The 22,420-nt window shown below is 26.7% G+C and overlaps 1 protein-coding gene and 1 long non-coding RNA gene across 7 annotated transcripts in view; one reads left to right on the forward strand and one right to left on the reverse strand.

The window, feature by feature from the left end:
• LOC107450672 (uncharacterized) overlaps positions 1–22,420 on the forward strand; it is a 180,631-nt gene that overhangs the window by 145,549 nt on the left and 12,662 nt on the right. For both annotated transcript variants that reach the window (XR_006225030.2, XR_011637388.1), the window contains exons 5-6: positions 12,305–12,389; positions 16,065–16,189. This is a non-coding gene — a long non-coding RNA (uncharacterized lncRNA). The remainder of the gene's footprint in view (positions 1–12,304; positions 12,390–16,064; positions 16,190–22,420) is intronic.
• Positions 130–22,420, reverse strand: part of LOC107450666 (homeobox protein abdominal-A homolog) — a 100,625-nt gene continuing 78,334 nt past the window's right edge. For 2 of the 5 annotated variants that reach the window (XR_006225018.2, XR_001584973.3), the window contains exon 3: positions 8,368–8,503. Coding sequence is in view for 2 of the 5 variants with exons in the window: in XM_016066513.3 (XP_015921999.1) it covers positions 8,097–8,503 (407 nt within the window). In the remaining 3 variants the exon portion in view is untranslated. Of the gene's footprint in view, positions 8,504–22,420 lie in introns of all 5 variants that reach the window. The other 3 variants (XM_016066514.3, XM_016066513.3, XR_001584974.3) reach the window with 3 other exon arrangements.

Here is a 22,420-nt window from a genome sequence, read left to right on the forward strand (position 1 = left end):
GAATTATTTGAAATTAAAGAAAGGGAATGTATTATATCAGTATAAAATATTTGAGAATTATATTTTGTATTTATGGTAATCGTATTTAATGGTTTAACAATTATTAAAATTATTCACACAAATCAAACATAAAGACAAATTGTAACTATTTAATTGTAATTTCAAGTCAGAACAAATAAAAGCATTATAGAATATTGCAGCAATTTTGAACATGAGAATCAGAGTTGCTTAGATGAAAAATATAAAAAATGCTGTTACATATCAGTCAATACATGTTTAATTCATTAACAATAATTCATAGATTCATCAATTTTATAATTTTGAAAATATACATATAAACATAATATTGCATTTTTTTGACAAAAAAATTTAACGTATTCAAGTATGAAATAGTTTAAAATCACAAATAAAAACTTGAAAGGACAATCAATACAGCTATATTAACACTTAAAATAAATACATGATTTAAATCAAATTTAACAGAAATCTGTTATGAAATACTTCCTATTCTGAAAGAATTTTCATAACAAACGTAATTAAAGAACAATAGGTCGACAAATTATGTTACATTGTTAAACGAAGATTAATTAGAAAGTGAAAATGTTAAAATATAAGTGTCATTGTTACTGTTAAAAAATTGTCTTTGTTACTACATTTCCACGATTATTTGTTTTAGGAAAAACTTTTCGATATTTTTTTCATTTATAACTATTCGTTTTAGAATCAGACATTGTAGTATTTTTTCTCAGATAAGGGAAATACAATTTTACATCTTAAAAGGTTGATTGTTGGCGAAAATTCTTCTTTCAGACCAACTGCATAATCTAATTAACAGTTTACCAAAATATTTTTTTTCAATTAATTAGCATAGTATTTTATAATCATACAAATTTTATAACTCTTTTAATAAAAAATTTAATTATTCAAGAAATTATTTTAAAAAAATTTTAGAAATCATATGGATCCTACATGAAGTATTTGTGCTATAAGATTTGCATAAAAGGTAACGTTTTTTTCATAAATAATTAACAAATAAAACTCTGTCTTCATTTAAAATAAATTTGCAACAATAAGTCTCGGAATCACTAAAAACTGAATAAGGTGTCAAAATTTTAATGGTATTTTATCTAGAACTTGAAGTGTTCAAAAACTTTCCATAATTTCTCCTTAAGTAGAAGCACGTAATTAAATTCATTTTTCTCCTCATAATTTTTTTTCAAAAGTTATATAATTAATAATTTTTGAAATTTATGTAGTTAAAATTTGAAGCTGAAAGTCCTGCCTTGTCTCAAAAATACTAGTTGATGTTTTCAAAATAAGAAAAATAAACATTCTTATTTATTAAATTTCATTAACTAATTATTAAAATAATTAATATTAATCTGTTCCAGTTTCGCTGCTTAACTCAGTTATCCAATTTTAAATCTTTCACAAAGAAATAAGTAGAAATGCTCGCATATTAAAGGGGATAGAATGTTTTAATTTCATTCGTTGACATTATGGTCTACTCTTTTTATATAAATTGGGGCTTATCGCATTTTATGATTTTATAACAATTTCGTTTTCCTTACTTTGTTTTATCTTACTTGAAACTATGTTTATCATTTCAAGATGTTACTATATTCGGTACATAATAATATTAATAATTCTTACTTAAATACATAATAATAATTTTCTGTTTTGTATTATTAAGTTTCTTATTTAAAATTGATGCTTTTTATTTAGTATCCTATTTCATTTGCTATTATTTTATCGGTTTATCTGTACAGATCTACAACCACAAGCAGTGGGATACGTAACTAAACGAGGCTATTTAAGGCATGTAATATACGTATACTTTTAGAAGGCCACATGTTCTTAGCTTCATGAAGTAAATATTTAGATTTTGATGGGAAATGTATGGAAAAATTTATTAATCATCTCAACCTTTCCTATTTTCTAATTAAAAAATAATTGTTGATCTGCAATTAATTTATCATTTGGATAGATAATTAATGCAAAAATATTATTATTTTTGGAGAGGAAAGACTAATTTTTCTTTTAGTTTACAATTTTGAACATTACAACAGAAAAATCAGCTAAAATAGTGTCGATTGCAGATTAACTTGTAAGCGGGAGAACACAGTTAATTCAAAATCTCTAAACCCTAGAAATAGAAGGGAAGTAAAAAAAAAAAAGTCCTTTTTTGAAATATAAAGTATGGCTATAAACTTTCATGTTTTAGTTACATTTTGATTTTGTAATATGAAACTATTTTTTCTTATATTTAAATTAGGAATGAAATGTTATTTATTATTTGGAAAAGTATAAAGTAGCAATGATATATCATTATATCTTACTAAGTTTTTATTTTGTGTTTTCATAAATGAAATTTTTTCATGATCTAAAATTAAAAAAGAGTAGTATGTGCGTTAAAATAATCTATTCGTTTGATGGTTGTTTGTTCCTAATTAACAGTGAATATAAATGTTTATTACAGACTTGATTCGTGATCTACACCTAAATTAAGAGAAGTATAGAGGTTTTTGGTGAACACTATACACATAGAAAAGTACACTGACAAAAACATTGAAGGACAATTACAATAGATAAATACGTATATTTAAGCAACTGATGCTTCAGTTGGCGTAATTTACATTTTTTTTTTAAAAACATGTCTTATCAAAACAAGGTAGCATCTTTAAAAGAACATTTATTTTCAAGGAAAAATAGATTTTTAGGAATATGTAAACATAATTAAAAATAATTGAAATATAAATACCAACACAGCACATTTTAATTAATGTTAACGTCTCAAAAACATAATATATTTTTATGTTGTTCTGGACATATATCTTTAAATCATAGAAATGTAACACTTTGAAGAATATGGAATACTTCTTATGGATATTTTATTTGAAATATTTCATCTGGTTGGAAATTGTTATTTATTATGGTTGCTCATACCTGATTCAAAAATAATCAGAACGAAATTCTTCTAAAAAACATTGAGGACTGGGCCAAAATGTTATTTATGATATGGAAGTAATAAAAAAATTTCGATTCTTAGAGACATTAATGTTAGGAACGTATCAAAAATTTTAAGCATTAAGCATCTAAAATAATGTTGTGCTATGTGGATAAAATTTGACGGCTTAATGCGATTTTTAATTGTTGAATGAATGCATTTGTGAAATTTTTTTCTAACATTCATGTAATTAAAACTGCGCACAATAATTCAATAGTTGCATAGTTGTAGAGCATGTGTACAATAATTGAATAGTTATATAAGAGTCTTAAATATTACTAAAATTTCCTCCAATCAATATGTTTTGAAGTAATTCCTAAAAATCTTTCCCAAAAAGTTCTGAAATTAAATATCCCAAAAATCTTTTTTTTCTTGAAGAATCGAGAAAATAACTCTTGTTTTGATAACGCAAGTTTTTATATTACATATAAATATTATTCTTATTGCCACCGGACACAAATAGAAAAATTTTTTTAATAAAAAAATTTATTCGTAATTATATAATGATATTCAGAAAAATCTCAATCATTCCTTCACTATTTTTCAAAATGATCGAGAGGGCTGAAAATATTCAATAAAATAACAGAGATATTCCTTATTAGAATTTAAGGGCTTATCTTTGACAAGCATTTTATTAATACAACAAATAATCACGACGTCATTGCTAAGTAAGAATTAGAAAACATGTTGTATGTTTGTATTGCTTATATATATATCAATATTGAATTTAACCCTTTTATGTTATAACAGTACTTAAAAGTTCATATTACTAGAAATTTTAAAGCCACGTTGAACATAATATCGACACTAAATTTTTTAATGTTGAACTGATGTTTCCATAAAAAAGAAAAAGAAAAAAAAAGCTGCCAGCGAAAAAGGAGCACTTAAACAATTTTATGAATATCATGTCAGATTAATATTAATGTCATTGAGCTCAAATTTTATATAATTAAATATTAATCGACTTCAAAACTTAATTTATACGCAATTATTAGTCGAAATGATCATGGAAAGGAACATTTTGTTCTTCATAATAATATAAAACAAAATTATTAGGACTCTTAAGTATCACTAAATTTTTTTCAAAATTCCAATAATTATATTTAATCGCGATAAAAAAATATAAAAATAATATCTATAATAGTAGTGTTGTTAAGAAATGTTTTAAAATGAAACGCCTCATAGTTTTTCTTAATATTTTTAACTATTCACAAGATTTACCCCCTCAGTGGCTATTTCAAATTAGTACATTATGTATAATAACATTATTAAATATATTATATAAATTGTGTTACATAAAACTAAAAAAATTAATATAAAATTAATAATTTTCGCAAACTTCACATTAAACGTTACATATAAATTAATTTTCAAAAATTATTTAATTACATTTGAAAATAAGTATTTAATTACATTAAATCCGTATTCAATTACCTGATTTAAATCAGCCGTTAAATTCTTATATTTATTAAAGTAGTCTTATTTTTCCTACTGATTTTCTTCCAAGGATCTTGTTTTCGTTAATCTTACTTTCGTGNTTTTTTTTTTTTTTTTTTTTTTTTTTTTTTTTTTTTTTTTTTTTTAAACTTTGTAAAAGTATTTCTTATTATTGATATTTCTTACATACGATAGTACGGCTCCACTTTAATAAAATAGGGTTCAACTTAACATCTTATAAAAGCAGCAATTTTGTACGATATTATGGTTCAACGTGCATTGCAACGCAATCTTTGTTCAGCATTCAAATTGTATCATAGACATTACACTTCTAAAATGAATTTATGTTTAAAAATGTTTGATTTTTGATAAAAAAAATAAAAGTTAAAAATGCATAATTTTTATTCATTTATTAATTTTTAAAAGATATAAATTAATTATGTGATTGATTAAATTTTATAAGTAAATTTATATTTATAAAATAGTAATTTATTTAAAGAAATTAATGACTCGACTTTCAATGACACGAGCATTCATACAAAAGAAAATATTATAAAAAATATTCTATATACAAAAGAAAATTATGAAATTATGGAAAATATTATACAAATTTATAAGACCTTCATATATGTGATCAATGTTTAACATGTTTTTGAAAGAATTTAATGCTCATTTTCTACACTTTAAGACCTTAAAACATAAAGAATTAAATAAGTTATAATACCAATATTTTTAACAGAATTAGTTTTGAAAATATTTTTTTTAATAACTTTCAAATGATTTTTAAAGATGTTACAAACAACTTTATATTTCTGTAAATAACTAATATTAAATTATCTAAACGACAAATATTATCTTATCACCAAATACAACAAATATAATGCTTTATAACTGAAATAATTCTAAGCGTTTGCTTCCATTTTAGTTTAAAAATAGTAACAAGAATGCGTAATATTTAAAAAAAAATCACAGGGTTTTAAATTTGCCCAAAATTATAGTTAAAAGCAACAATTTTTAATATAAAAAGATTATCACAAAAAATACCAACTATGATTCACGGCAATAAACAAACATTTCAACAGTCATATATAAACAGAAATAAAGCCTAAATACAAGGAAATAAATGTTTACCTTCATTAAAGGTTTATAAAAATTGCAGACAGAAACACTTGCTCGTAAGGAAATGAATTTGAATATATTCTTGTTTTTATTTTCAAATTAAAGTTTTTTTTTTTGTAAGTTTACATTTTAAATATTGCGTATTATGGCAAGAATTAGACATTTGTGTGAATGAGTTCAAATATATACCTGTTTTTATATTTATTATCAGTTATTTTTTTAACATATTTACATTTTAAATATTTCGCATTATGGAAAAATAAGACATTTAAGTGAATGAGAATGTGAATATATTGTTTTTATTTTCAAATAAAAGTTATTTGTTCACATTTTAATAATTTAAAATTTAAATATTGAAACATTAACATAACTTTACATAAGCATGTAAACATTGAAAGTTTTAATAATTGTTTTTTACACATTTAATTAAAAGTTATTCATTTTTTAATTTTTCTTGTTTAAATATTTTTGCACTTTTAATATTGATCTTTATGGTAGAAAGAGGATTTTTTTGTGAATAAGATTTGTATGCGATATGCAATAGAGCTGGATAATTTAGCAACATATCGAAAAGGAGGTTTTCCAAACGGTAACAATAAATCGTGAATACCATTTCAAGCAACGATAGTTATCAACAAGGATGATAGCACGATCATTATCACAGTAATAAATAATGAATAGAATTATATATTGAGTGCAGATAAAAATTATCAAATCCAGTGATATTGTTGATAAATTTAATTTCGTTAAAAAATATTGGCCAAATTACAATTTACTTAAATTAATTAAATTAGAAAATATCATGATTTATTGTTGAGCATTCATACTTCCATGTGATATACCACAATATTGAGATTGTAATATAATCCAGTGACAGGGCATTAAATTTCCAATCATTTGTGTGTATTAAAACTGTGTATTACTGATTGTATATTAATGTCCTTACGATGTACATCTTCCGTTTCACACATTCCGCCACAATATTAACTATTTTACTATTATATTGTTATCATATGTAATCGAACAAAAACGAAATTTTGAGCAATGCTTTTATAAAATTTGAAATTCATATTTGCTGTTTTATTGTAAAGCACTTAAGACGCTTATTCATAATACCTCCATTATGAAAAAAATATCAGGATGTTTTGAGCAAGTTGATTAATAAAATAGCTAATTAAAATTCTTAATATTTTTCCTTACATTTATATTCTGATCAAGTTTATTCATTTTATCTTTTATATGTGTTACTTATTTCATTCATAATATTTCCATTTTATTTTTTCTTCCTTAAACTGCCAAACATAGCGTCGGCCTTAACACATTAATGACTAAAAGATGTTTAAAGTTAAGTGCCTAATTTAGATTTAAAAAGGAGAAATCAATTTAGGTGTAAGTATAAAGCAAGTTTAGGATTAAAAATAAATTACTATATGATGTTAAAGTGCAAATGTAAATTGTTGTATTAAATTTAAATAAAAAGGGCAAGATAAGATTTCTAAAAATTGGCCTAGTTAATTCAATAATTAATTAACATTTCAATGAACTTGAGATGTAAATAATTATAATAAAATCATAGAATATATGCTCATTTCATTTCCTTATTTCATCATTAAAACTACATAACTTTTTTTTCAACTTACAGTACGAATATTGTTGAATATATAATACATCAAAAACTATGTTCTGAAAATACTGTGAATAATCGAGTCCAAACACGTACAAATCACATTCTTTTCTTCCTTTTCTGGAACTTAAAGCATCGAACTGGATGAGAAAAACCAATAAAACAACAATTTAACAATGGAAATAGTTCCAAACTTAAGTACTAAATCAAATTATTGTTCGTAGGCTACATAACAACAAAACATGACACAACACCTTAAGAATTGCGGTATGCTTATAAATAATAAGCATACCACAAAATAACAATTAAGAAAACTAATCACAAACAAAACTGATGCTGTAAGATTTGTGGTGTGAAATGTAGGGTGTTTACAACATTTTGATGGGGGGTGTCATACGTTTTTTTGTTTTCCTGAGAGACTAGTTCATTGCACCAGGAGTGAGCAGACGTACTCAATGAAAAAGCATACTGATTCTCCTCTTTAAACACACGGCATGCCATTTTATTAGTTCAGAATGCGAAAAAGAATTTAATAAATTAAAATGTTTACGAAAATCTCTCAAAAATTAAATGACAATACTTACACAAAGAAAGAACATCAAAGTTTGTAAGATGCGTGTGGAATATGAACAAACTGCAAACACACTCATCTGTTCTTTCTCGAAGACTCTTGGCTAATACTTTGCGGCAACAGTTCGTTTAAGTAGTTCTTACGTATCGGGTATGCAATGCAAGTACGTATATTTAGTACGATCACCGATAATAATCACACGTATATCATTAATGTCATTGTTAAGATTGTGTTAATACGTATATGCAACTCCAAAATATGGAACGTATCTATGGCATAAAGATGGTGTTTTTGTTCACCATACCAGTTACTTAATTACGGTTGTACCTGTTATTTAATTATGGTTTCGGATTTCTGATTTTGTCCTCTAATATGAGAGATGTGGGAGAAGTGATGATGGAAGGTGGGTGTTCAGATGAGGACTTCCTGTCCTCCCTCTTGGCTTGGTGGTCTACTCCATTCTTGTCTTTGTCCTCCTCTTTGACTTTGGAGGATTCCATACGAGCTTGTTCGTTGATTTCTTTGACGGCTCTCATCTCTTTCTTGAGCTTCATGCGTCGATTTTGGAACCATATCTTTATTTGTCGCTCGGTGAGGCACAGGGCGTGAGCAATTTCTATACGCCGTCGGCGTGTTAAGTAGTGGTTGAAGTGAAATTCCTTCTCAAGTTCCAGCGTCTGGAATCGGGTGTAGGTTTGTCTTCCTCGCCGGCGAGGACAGCCATTCGGTCCTGCAAAGTTCAGGGCTACCATAAGAAACAACAATCAATTACACATTACTCTCCTTTGTTTAAAGCACATCAAGCACTGATAACTCAAACAAAAATGAGGTTACAAACAAATTATTATTAGAAAAGTCAACAAGATAAAATGGGAATTTTTTTATTCAGTTAATACCCTATTTTTTATAAACTTAAATGCAAAGTCTTCTTATTACTTTTGTTTTAGAAATTATTTTTCAATTCGGGCAATTTTGAATGCGTCCATTGCGCTTGATCTATCCGTAGAATCTGCTTATCATCAACCATTTGCTTGGTCAATTTACAGTTGCTTTCATCATAAACAAATATGAAAACGTTCTACTTTAATTACTATTTTTAAGGAAAACAAAGATGTATTTATTAAGTGTATACTTTTTTGTGCATATAATCGTAAAAATAGTTAAAAACCTCATTTCTTATACAGTATCAGTGCAAGAGTGCAATTTATGCAGCTATAACAATGTACATGAAAAGTTTATAATAGTTAGAAAATAAATACAAATATAAAATTTGGGAATAATAATAATCATATAAATAGGATAACCATGCATCAAAAGCATTGGAATTAAATTTTCGTGACTCAAAAAATAAACATTAGTACAAAAATAAATGCATTCAAATTTATATAAACGATTACGTTGTATGAATATTGTTTGGAAAAAAATCATATTTGAAATTCACTTAGGAAATTACAGATCTATAGTATGGATTAAATAATGTCTATTTATTGACTAAAAATCAGATTTGATATTACAAGCTGCAGATTTTAATGACTCCATTAAGTTTACTTAAATTAAAAATATTTACTTAAATTACAAATATACTTTATTTTATTTGTCGCAATATTTAGTAGAGATGTTCTGATGAAAATGCATTTAAGACGATGTTGGTTAATGCAAAACATTCGTTTAAACATTTTTTTCATAAGATTGTACCCTTTTTCATATCATTTAAAAATAAAATAGTATAAATAAACGAAGACTTAACCATACTGGTATTTGAGAAACTCCAAAAGTATGATCTGCAATATGATTAATTCCTTTCATATTTCTATGCATGAAATGTTGACACAGGAAATTTTCGACAAAAAGAAAATTTTTGCATTTATAAAGTTTTGCATGTAAAAGATAAAGAATGTATTATTAATAGTTGTTGACATTTTCTTGTATTTTTGTTGTCATACAGGTTCATTATTAGCAATATATTGTTTATAATTTTCCACGCAGGAAAATAAAACTCTTTCTCCCTAAAAAATTTTATAACCAACTATACTTTGCTTTCATACTGAACTCAAGTATTACAAACAATTGAGCAACAAAATATTTTAGAATTTAAAACGGTACTGGTAATAAACTGTATTAGTGTAATAACACATATAGCAAACAGCTATTTATGCGCATGGAAATTTAAAATCTTCTGTTGCATGACTTTGAATTTTAGATTACATGTCTTTCAGATATTTAATTCTTATGATATTTATGTTTGATCAATTAATTACAATGCCATGCTTTCGAAATTTAAGGGATTATTTTTCAGTATGCCGAGATTAAATAATTAAAAAAATTCTAGATTAAATAATTGAATATGTTAACTTAAACTTAATTTACCGTTAATTTATGCTTAGGTGATTGGTTCGTTGGTAACATTAAAACACAAAGTAGTTCACGTTATATATTGATTTCGTGTACACGGATTAGAAGATTTTAGATGCTCCGGCTCTATCTCCTCTCCCAAATAATATGATAAGCTCCAGCTCCGCCTCCACTAAGGCTCCAACTCCGACAATTTTAACATGTATTTATGTGTGATTTTGAGTTTAGTTTTAATTTCAATTTTTTATAATAAAGGAAACATTTAAAAAAAATCATATAAAATATAATAATACATTTTCGTCAATTTACACAAGATGCAAAGTTAAAAATTTAAAACCTATTAAAATTTAATTTAATTTAAGATTGAGTTTTTCGTTAATTTTTAAGAAAAAAATTTTAGAATAAATCTTTCTTATATTTGATGTAAAATCATTACAAATGTATTATATTCCTCCGACAGAAACTTGACTAATGGGCAATGGGTATTGGTTAATGGGTCAAACTGAAATCAACATAAAGGAGTTCAACCGACTGATTTGAAATCAGAAACCCTCATTAATATCTTGCAATGTCGATCGAAATAATTTAGATGATATGCCTGAAAGTAAACAAGTGCTCCTAATGAGTTTTTCCTATAGTTAATGAAAATGAGGCAGTAAAAATATTGCATTTAGTTCTTGTTCATAAAGTATGCGCAGGTGAAAAGGTTTCCAATGAAAATTCCGACTAAGTCGCGTGAGTTTCTAAACCTGATTCACGAGTTCGGGACATTTCTTATCTTCTACGGAAGTTTTTCTCTAAATGCCCCAACAAGAAGAACCCATTGTTAAACTCACCTTCTGGTCTTATGTAAAAACCAGTTTACAGTCGACTTATTTAAAATATATTGATCGTAAACCACGCTAAAACAGTTCGCAATATTTATGTAAGCTATAAAGATACGAACGTAGTTAAGTGTTGTGTTCTGTCATTTTAAAAATCATTTTAGTTTGCATTAGTATTTGTTATCGCTTGTTCATATGATTATGAGTCCCTTAATAGCTCTTTTTTTCTCTCTTTTTTTAAGTTAATCAAACGATTAAAACATTTTAAATTATTTTAATTGAGAAATTTTTGGATTGTATTATTTATGTATCAATTTATTTTTCATGGCGTTATTTAAATTCAAGTATTTAGTACTTTATTTTTTGTAATCGCTTTCGACTGATTATAATGGCTTATCTAATACATATACCTTATTCATGTAAAAAAAAAAATTAAAAAAAAAAGTTTTTTAATCATTACTTTTTATTGCATGATTTGAATTTAAGTGTTCTCCAAATCCTAAAACAATTCTGCTAGAGTTTGTTCGCTTAAAAGAGCATTTAAATAAATATAATAATTTCTTAAATGACTTAAATTGTTCACAGCTAGCTGTTCCAGCTGCAAAAGGAATTTTTTACTGCTGGTAAACTCGCAAGTATATTACATATTTGCGCATCGCAAATATATATAAAAAATATCTGTGCGATATATATATAATTTTCAAATATATTAGATAAACATATCGCAAATAAATTTTTTTATATGTGTGCTTAAGCTATAAGCTAACAGTGTTTCTCTATACCAGAACATTATGTGAACAAAGTCTTTAAAATATATTATTAAAAATAACTTGAGACAGATTATTCTGCATCAAATAATTCATTGTCATGATTTTTTTTTGTCCAAAGGATAAACGTATAATTAAAAATTTTCAGGGATTTGCAAAAATCAACTTAAACTTAATCTTAAATAGAAATACATATAGTTAACCTATACCTATAGTAAGTTAAGGAAACAGTGAGGTCTACAAAGCATGCATTCTTAATGTTCATTCAGTAGTTTAATACGTTTTAGGAATTTTATTAAAAATAAACATAGAATAGAAGCAACGCTTTAATGAAATAATTATTAAGCTTTCTTAATTTTAATTCGTACTTTTCTTAGACATTCTAAGAAACAAAAAATGCATTTAATCTTAGCTGGTCAAACACATTTATGCATGTCAAAAAAGTTTGCATGGCAAATTATTCACTATTTTTATGAAATATACTAAGATTAAAGTTAAGATTTACACACCTTAAAACTATTTTTTTTTCGATCAAAAAACTAACTTTTTGTCCATTAACTCTTGCAATTTTTTAAACTTATCTTCGTAACTAATATTTTCCAGATATTCCAGTTGCAGATTGCAGTTACCATCCAATATTTTCTGAAAATCGAAAATCCGAAAAAAATGCATTAACTCAGCGAAAGAAGTAAGTTTTTGTGTCTAGATTTCTGATTGAAATTAGATTTTGCACTAATTAACTAGTATACTTGATATAGGGATTTCACCTTAATATGTAAAATTGCGGACAATAAATCGAAAGTTATTCAAAATAAAACCATTTTTGTTTTATGTTAAGACCAAGAATAAGAATAAATATTAAACAACATAAAAATAAATTTTGTCATATTTCAAACAGAGATTAACAATAATTAAATCAGAAAACATAGTCAACCAATATTTTTACACTGTGAACGTCTTATCTTAGAAATGAAAACAAAAATAACATATTTGTTATCAATCGATTTTTTTTAAGTTATGTTTTTTTGAAACACCAAAATCTCATAATGAGTTTTAACTTTAGTTCTGCCTCCCTCTCTAGAAGTCGCCTGAATTGTCTAAAATGGTGGAGTGAAAACCTTTTACCGTTGTCCTAAATGCCAGTTTCATCTGGCTACTCCCAAATATACCTTGGACTATGTTGGACTCAGCAGAGAGGAAATCTATAGTTTGTCTAAGGTAAGAACTCCACCCGCCACTAAGTCTGTGGCCGTATGCTGCTGTGGAAACAAGAATAGCGCTTTTCAGGGAGGGTAGCTTCTCTTCACTTTGGGTCTAACACAGTAGACCGAAGAAAAGATTCCCTTTCTTTCACCGAACCGAGCCAAAACCTGTCCAAAACAATGACCCCACAACCCTACTTGAAATAATTATACCTCGTTACCATAATCACCGCCATGAGTCCAGACGAATGGCTAGGGGAGTTCTGACTTTAGACAAACTATATTCTTCCTCTCTGTTTGTCATCGACATGCGGTTTATTTAACTGTGGTAGTCAACGGTTTATTTAACTGCGTCAGACCAGTTGGGAGATTAAAAAAAGAAAACCCTTGCTCTTGAAAAAAATATTTTATTGAAAAATCGTTTTAAGGGATGAAGTTCATGGTGTCATATAATAGTTTCAAGAAAATTTCATCAGTATTTAAATCATCCCTGATTGAATCTGAGCATAGATTTTGTCAATCTTTTTAAACTATGGACATTAGAGCATTAAAAAAAGGTAAAAAAGTATGCGAACTTTAAAAACTGATTTCCCCATATTTCATTGAATAAATTAAATTTCCACTATTGCCTTATTTCAAAATACTTTCAACTGAAATTTTTCAAAAATTTGCAAAAAATGAATACAAATTCGATCAAATGTCTGACAGCCATAAAATAAATGTAGCGGTCTATTAAAACTATACGGATGACCAATATTTGAACAACAATTCATTTTTGAGCATTAATGATTGACCTAAAAACAATAATAATGAATCTACCAATTAATCAAAGGATTCAATAAATCGAACAATTATGTAGTCTTTGTTATTTTACAATACTAGTTCCTTGTTAATACGACACGCAAATGGCATAGAACAAGCTAGAAAAAAAAATTTCCAGTAAATCAAAAGGGTTATAATTAAGTACCCCGAGGCAATGTATAAACAATACAAAATGCGCATACCGCCAAGAATTACTGGAAATCGCCAAGTCGTGATGTTGTATGCGTAGAAGCTATGAATAAATAATCGAAATGCGTGTCTTATTTTCATATGAAATGAGGCTTCGTACACGATTTCTTATTAGGCCGGAAGTGAGGAAAGACGCCAAAAATTTCATTTTCGAATAATTTTTTTCCTCCTTTTTATCCAATCACGTTGATTTTGTTTTTTGTTTTTGATGATCATGTTTTCTAAAGTGATAAATTCAAGTTTAGTAAAGTACTTATCTTTGTTTCTTTTTTTTTTCTCATAAAGTAAAGAACGTGAAAATGATTTTAACCAGATTTGGAGAAGCAATAAATTTGAGTTTGCTCTGAGATTATCCTTTTGAAACTTGTTATTATTCATTTATTTAAGAGAAAGTGTTAGAGAATTTTTTAAAAAGGAATGCATTCTTATTTCTCTTGAATTATTTATTTTTCGACATAAATCTATTAATGTAATTTTTTTTTGTTTTTGTAATCTATACTTTAAATCCGAATTCATCAGAAAAAATACTTAAAATACTATTAATTACACTATTAGTTTTTTACGTATACCAAGGTTAAATAGATTTACGAAAATTCCAGTCCAAAAGAATTGGTTTTATTTAAATACTTTTGGTTTCTTCACCAAAATTTCATTCTTTTTTACATTGAATGCTAATTAAATAGTATAACTTTTTGTTTTTTAGGATCTGTAAAAATCAATATACATTTAAAAATATAAGTATACACTAAAAAAGTATAATATGCCAAATAGACCGAAAACAAATTGCATGGATAGAAATTTAGAAAATTTAGACACTGGTTCAAAAGTAGAGTAATGAAAGCATGTTACAAATCTGCACACATTTTCGATTAGATTTTTTTAAGTTAATAATGCAGATTTGAACTACGATATAAAGAATGTACAATGGTCATAATTATTATAAAAAGTGACTAACAAAAAAACCAAAGATTAAAATAATAATAATAATAAATAAATAAATAAACTTGTCTTGGGATCTCTGGTAATTTATTTAATAGTGGTCCAAGTCAAATTTTAGTAGTATTTTAACAAATTCTTTCTATGAGATATTCTATCCCACGACATTTTGTTCATGTCAAATCCTGCCCAACAATATTTTTACCAAGCTATATTCTATATGTTTACCAAGCTATATTCTATGTTTGTTTTCAGGAAAACTCTAACCATGCATTTATTGATCACATAAGATTTTAATGTTTTTATTGCATATTCTACATTCTATCTTTCCTTCTTTTTTTTTTATTTATCTAAACACTAAATTTATCGATATTTATAGTATTTTTATCATTGATGAACCCTTTTTTGCTCTAATAAAATATACCAGACCATTTTATCTATGATTAGCATGGAATTACATAATATTAGTGCTTTATTCAATTCCACAGACAATCAGGTGTTCACTATATTTTAAAAACCCTGGGAAATGTTCATATTCTGGTCTTGCTCATTAATTGAAGACGAAAAAAAAGTAAACGAAAAAAAAAGCTTGTACATAATAGTATAAGCACATAATGGTGTTATAGTTAACGCTATATTTAGTCCTATTGCTAGAAGCAATATTTATAAAATGAATAAACCAAATAAGTGAATAGCTTACTGCATTTCGCAGCGTTTATGAAGACAATATGAGAAAAAGGCGTTCTCCAAGAATTATTTAATAGCATAATTGTTACATTGTTTTCAGTATTTTTTAAGGACTCTGACAACGTTCATTTAAACCAATAGGCATAATGCTGTCATAAGTTAACAATATATTTAGTGCTATTACTGATTATAATGCTTATAAAAGGAATAAGCAGAGTAATTAATTAGCCTTCTACATTTTCCAGAATTCATCAGAATTTCGTGAGAAAAAAACATACTCTTTAAAAACCGTAGATGATATAAATTCTAAATTTTTTTATATATTTGTTCAAGCACGTTACAAAAGCAAAACATTCATAGTTTTGTTTATAATATACACACGAAGTGAACTATAATTTTTTTCACGTATTTCAAAGATCTATGAGATATTTTTTTTATTACTAAGAGAATTTTTACGTGTTTACATAATATAATTTTAGTCAGTTATTTATTATAGCTTATTATTTTATACATATTTTTCTAAATAGGTAGACGACAAATGTGTATCCCCTTCTTGCAGGACAATTAAATTGAAAGAAGGAAAATACTTCAAAATATGGAAGATTGTACAACAGTTTCAAATTTGCGTCAAGCATCTAAAATACTCTTAAAGGTTAGAACCAATTTATTTGTTTTGTATATTGTTAGACACTAATTGTTTCATATATTATGTAGTTCATTATTAATAATATTAACAATACACTCTTAATAAATCAGTTCAATATAAAACTGCAATATTGTCCTAAATTGCTTCAAACTTTATAAGGTTTTTACTTAAATCATGTTTTCATTTAACTTGAACCATAATATCGTGTAATTAAATTTAAGAGATATAATAATATGGTTAGCACCATATTAGCTTGTTTAACGTGCTTCAAGCGTTCATAACGTGTATCGCGCTTAACGTGCTTTAACTTTTATTGTAGGACATATTATTTTCTATAAAAGTTAAATATTTCAAAATGTATATTTTTAAATCATAATTGCCATAATTAAATTCTAAATAACTTTATGAGCAAATTGTCTTTCTTTAACATAAAAGCTCTTTTATTCGAGTTAGAAAAAAGAAAAAAAAAATCCTTGATGTAACTTTTTTTCTGATACCCTACATATTAGCATTAGTTATTTTGACCCTGAAAGATCAGAGTAAAACTTATGGTCCACTTATCCCTGTTTTTGTTTGAGAGGTACAAAAATATAGGATAAATGGTTTGACCTGTCACCTTGATTGTACAGAAACCGATGCCGACATCAGAACTCCCCCCTCCCTTCTCCATATTTTCCTTCTAAGGAAACAAGTTCTAGAAGCTTTGAATAAAAGAAAAAAATGTATAAATGAGATGAGCTAAAAAAGAAAAGATAGAATAAAATAAAACTCCATTTCAAACGTTTTTCTCAGATATGCAACGACTTGCGTGACTATTTTATCAGTCAAACTCCAAAACGAGTTCCTTTTCGCCGTGGAATAAAAAAAAATTGAAGACAGACCATCCAAGCCCATCGAGGAACGTGAAAAAAGAACGTAAGGTCCCCGTTACGGCTGAAAAATACCCGTTACATCGACGATGAGATCGTTCCAAACAATTGCCAGGAGTCGCCTAAATCGACTCAAAGGGGTCATTTCGGGAGAACGTTTAAGGCTGGTGCGATGGACTTGGGTATTTCGCGTTTGATGGCACTATAACAGCATTTAATGGCTAAAACGTGTTCACCCGTGGCAAAGTCAGGTAAGCGGTTACCAATGACATTAAGTTTTCCTGGTGGGGTACTTAATGGTTTTCAACGATCGTCAGAAATATGCTTTAAAACTCAGTTGGCAGTTAGGTTGTGATAAAAGGTGTGTATTAGGACCCAAATGCCACGATGGTTCTCACTCGTTAATGTCTTTTTATCGAGTATCTACCTGTAATCTACGATACGATGGAGCAACGAATGTTTTCAACAGAGAAAAGAAATATGGTTCGGAAAAATGATTTAAACAGCAGTGACGGATTTGGAACAGAATCATTTTTTCCTTCTTCTCCACCGATGGGGTTCTTTTGTCTTTTGAAGTACTTTAACTAACTGAAAATAATTCTAAAACAATTTTTTTTCGTTTTTTTTTCAACGTAATCTGAAGCAATAATTCTCCGATTTCGAAACTTTTTTTCTCTCTCCTATCATCGAAATTTCTGGGGATTTTCCGGCTTTGGAAACTTTGAATTTTGATCGTAAGAAATAAAGAACTATTATACAAAATGTGAGTGAGAAAATTAACAATAATACAAAAAATCGAGTTTAATAAATGAGAATAATAGATATAAAATGGAATAAAATACAGAAGCCTTTGAAAAATTCCGAGATTGCCGCTTAAAAAAGTACTTAAATATTTTACGCTATTGAAATATACTAAATGTAACGAATGTAGCATAAAATGAGCAAGTAGTAAATAAATTATGAAGCAAAGTAAGCAAAACAGAAAAAAGTAAATGGCATTGTTAGCAAATAGTAAAAATGTATTAAAAGCTATGCATTTAAGTAACTTAAGTATACATAAGTAGTTAGCATAAGTATTTAAGAAAATTCGAGAACGTTTTCTTTAAAGATGACAAACTATTGCACGCTGCTAAAGTAGATGTTTGTAGCAAATGGTAATTAAAATGAGTTAATGGTAAAAGAAGCAAAAAAGAAAAACAAATAAAAAGCTAAGTTTTAAAAATGGAGAATAGCTTTAATAACACTGAAGTAGCAAGAAACACTGTACGAAATTTTATGCATTTTTAATTTCAAATCTACCATCACCACCAATTCTAAACTCTGATTATAAAATTCAGAAAATAATTTATCTTGCGAAGTCTTTAAATCAAGCAAAAGTAGACCGGTGGAAACATTAACCCCAACGATTCATATGATGCACGCATTGAATTAAAATAAAATAAAGAAAAAAAATTTCAGAAACCTGTAGAAACTTGTAAAAAGAAAAGTTTTTCTGCTTCCATGATGAATTTTTATCTTCTGAAGCTGATTGTAGTTGTAGTAACACAACTTTTTGATTCGGAAAGATAATGAACTGGCATGTTTTCGAGCTCGGGAAAAGGAACCAGAATTTTGATTTTTCTAAAATATGGTTTGCATGAATTTGACATTAGGGAATTCTCGGTATATAGATAATATAATTCTTTCGGATAACAAAGGGATGTTTATATTATTGGAAATAGATAATTTTTCAGTAATTCATAGAATATTAGATGTGCGTCCATTATCATAATTTTAGAAAAATGGAGATTAAATATTCTTCAGAAGTTTTTCATTAGGTTTTTGTAAGTCTTATGTGCCTGATTATTGAAATATAAGTAATAATACTTTCATTGACATAACTCATGTTTTTATATGAATATTCTTTGTCATAACAATACTGATACTGATTTTCAATTTTTTCTTCTCAATTTAAAAAATAAAATAGAAATTTTTGAAATCCGAAAGAAACATTTTGTATTTGAAATTAACCCATTTGTGTCATTTTAATGCATAAAAAGCAATAGTACAAAAGGCTTTATTAAGATTTATTTTGTAAAAACACGATAGTTCGGTATACCGTAACATATTAATAATATAAATCCATGCTTGGATCTGAAGTAAAACCACAGTGCTTTTTAAAAGCCTAAGTAGCAGGTAAAAGAAAAAGTATCTATTTGATAAAAACAAATCTGTACATACCGCGACTTTATTAACATGAGTGTATTTTCTATATAAACAACTTTTTTTATGATATAATAAGTTGGAAAGCATTTTTTGTCACATGAAAAACAATCAATAATAGATAAAAAGTAATTTATCGAAAGTTTAAATATAAATTTAAAATTGGGAAGGAATTATTGTTCTACTTTCTTCTTCTATTACATATTTATGAATGCTTTCTTTTTCTATTACATATTTATTATTGCTCTCCTTTTCTATTACATATTTATTATGTACTGGTTACAATCAATAATAAAATTAAGCATCTCTTTGCAATCATCGAATTAAACTAATGTTAACTTAAGCAATCAAATGTAATAATATTTGCTTCTATTTATATTCCACTAGCTGAAAACTCGCTCTTCCTACAGGTTGGAAAAACAGTAAATAATTAATAAATCGGTATTGATCTACACGACGAAAACATTCAGAAAACTGAAAGACGTGTACCGAAACAATTTATAAAGCTAAGAGCTATCAATTTGTTTATTTATTTGTTAATTATTTGTTGTCCTTCCCGGGGCTTTTACGTTATTAAATTAAGCAAAATATCTATTTCGAAAATATCTATATTTCCAGCAAAATAAAGATTAACTATATTCAGTATCATTTGGCATAACGCTACTATTCAAGGGCAACCATAGTCGATAGTCAAAAATTACCAAAATCAATCATTTCCCCTGAGAATTATCCCTTTCTTTTTGAAGAAAGAAACATATTTTCACAATAACTATAGTAGATATCTTGATACCAATATTAGTACATATTAAAAGGCACGAATTAACACTATAAAAGTAGTACTTATTATCAAAATTAATTAAGCATCATTGGCGTCAAAAATTGTACGGTAAATTCATTTTTACCTATTAATTAACAAATTTCAATTCGTTAAAGGAATTGAAATTTATGAACCACACAAATATTTTTCAGGCGAACTGTTATCGTCAGTAAAAAATTGCCAATTTATTCTTGACACCAGTGATGCTTAACTAAATACAGTATTAAATATTACTATTTATATTTTATAGCATGCTATGGTATGGTTTACCAATAGATTTTTTACCACTCAGTGAAACGGATAAGTACCCTAATATCACCATACTACATATTTATACAAAACCTTTATTTATTTATTTATTTTTGTTATTTGTTATACATTTCGCTGCGCTCTTCATACTATTAGATTAACTACGATATAAGTTATAAATTCCACTCACCAGAAGAAGGATGTACAGTCTCATTTAACCTATTAGAAATTATCTCAATTTTCTCATGGCTAATTAGAAAAGTTCAATTTTATTTAATTAGTTCTTGTTATATTTCAATTTGTCTTCCACTTGTTGATTTATATCAAGCATTAAAATGGTGAAATCAACAATCCTAAATCAATCAAATAATTTAATCAAGTTAAGGAGTGTATAAAGAACGAATAAACAGATAGCGAGACATTCACACACACAACCACACACACACACATATATATATATATTTAAAAAATACAGTTCTTATGACCACATATCATAAAACCATATTTTATTGTTAATTTTTTCAAAATCATTACCAAATTTCTTCCTTAAAATTATCGAGCTTTTTGGAGTTCCCACAGAGCAATAATTGAAATTTTTAAATGATTTAATTTGGGAGCATTTTTAAATAAATTTATTAACTATATTGTGTTGCGCAAATAATATGTAGTACTGTGTGAACTTTTATTTACATTACAATGATTTTTTTTTTAAATTTTATTACTTTTTATCTCCCAAATTTCTAACTTCATTTTATTCTTTTTAACATAGGGTACTAAAACATTTAACTAATATAGAACAAACATTTAAAAAAAATTTGTTTAAACGCAATTAGGAAAAGGATTTTCACAGTAATTAATCGCATATACATACAAATAATTTAAAAGATAAAAACGCAAACTGCAAACAAATCTATGCTATTATAGCTTATTTACTTCCCATCATTTCTAAAGGCTTCATTAAAATTTGTTCAAATGAAAAGAAAAATTAACTTATTAAAAAAGAAACTAATAAGAATGAAGACTAACTGATAAGAATGAAGTAGAAACTAAAATCGGAACCATCTTGAAAGAAGTTGCCACCATTAAATAGAAGAAAAAATTGCTATCTTAGAATAAAATGTTTCCCATAATAATTTAAATATATTAAAAAATGCTTGATTCAAAAAAGCATTTCAGAGCTTAAGAAGCTCTTATCTCTTAAAATGGGGCAAAAAGACGATTTTATTAGAATGAAAGGAATGCAATTAACTATAAACGGGATTTCACTTGGTAATGATAACTGGAAATGGCGATGATAATACGAACGCTGAATTTCATAAACAGAGAGTATTTCTTTCAGCGCTATTCTAAAGTAAATAAACGTTTTAAGCAATGACTTTATCGATCGAATGTAATCGATATTACTGCAATCGATAAAAGCGCAAAAGAGCACTTATTTCCACTCTTCTCCAGCACTTACAGCGCATTGAATCCTGGGAAAAGAATTTTGCACATGCTTCACGAACTCTAAAATAAGTAAACTTTAGTTGGAGTGTCGGCTTTTAAAATATTTGATGCCGAAATGGCAGTATAGACTGGAATGTAGTAATTTTATCTTGTTAAATCTGTTGAGAAGTCACAAAGCTTATCTCATAGAAAATGTTTTTAAAATTTAAATAACTGTAGTTTTGAATAATAAAATAAATAGAGGGAGAATAAGAAATAAAAGATTTTTTATTTAAGAGGGAATTCACATGGAAATTTTTTCTTCTTACGGACAAATGCGTTATTTAACTTATTTTATACTTGGAAAAAAAGAAAAGGTTTTTCAAATAAATAAAACTTTTTGTTTTATTTATCTCTTTCCTAACTCTCTTTAATGCAGACATTAAAATTATGAATATAACAAATATGATCAACAATTTCGAATCAATAGTTTCAAATTATTTCCTTAAAAAAATCGGCCTAGTTTGAACAGCTAGGAAAAAATTAAGAAATGGAGGTTTCTAAGGCAATTCACTAATTTACTTAATTTTTATATTTCAATACGTTAATTATTTATAGGCTATTCGCCAGTTTACAAGCAGTTTATTAAAATCAACTTCTAAACTCGCTTTTAAA

The sequence above is a fragment of the Parasteatoda tepidariorum genome, chromosome 8 (assembly GCF_043381705.1).
Source record: "Parasteatoda tepidariorum isolate YZ-2023 chromosome 8, CAS_Ptep_4.0, whole genome shotgun sequence".
NCBI lineage: Eukaryota > Metazoa > Arthropoda > Arachnida > Araneae > Theridiidae > Parasteatoda > Parasteatoda tepidariorum.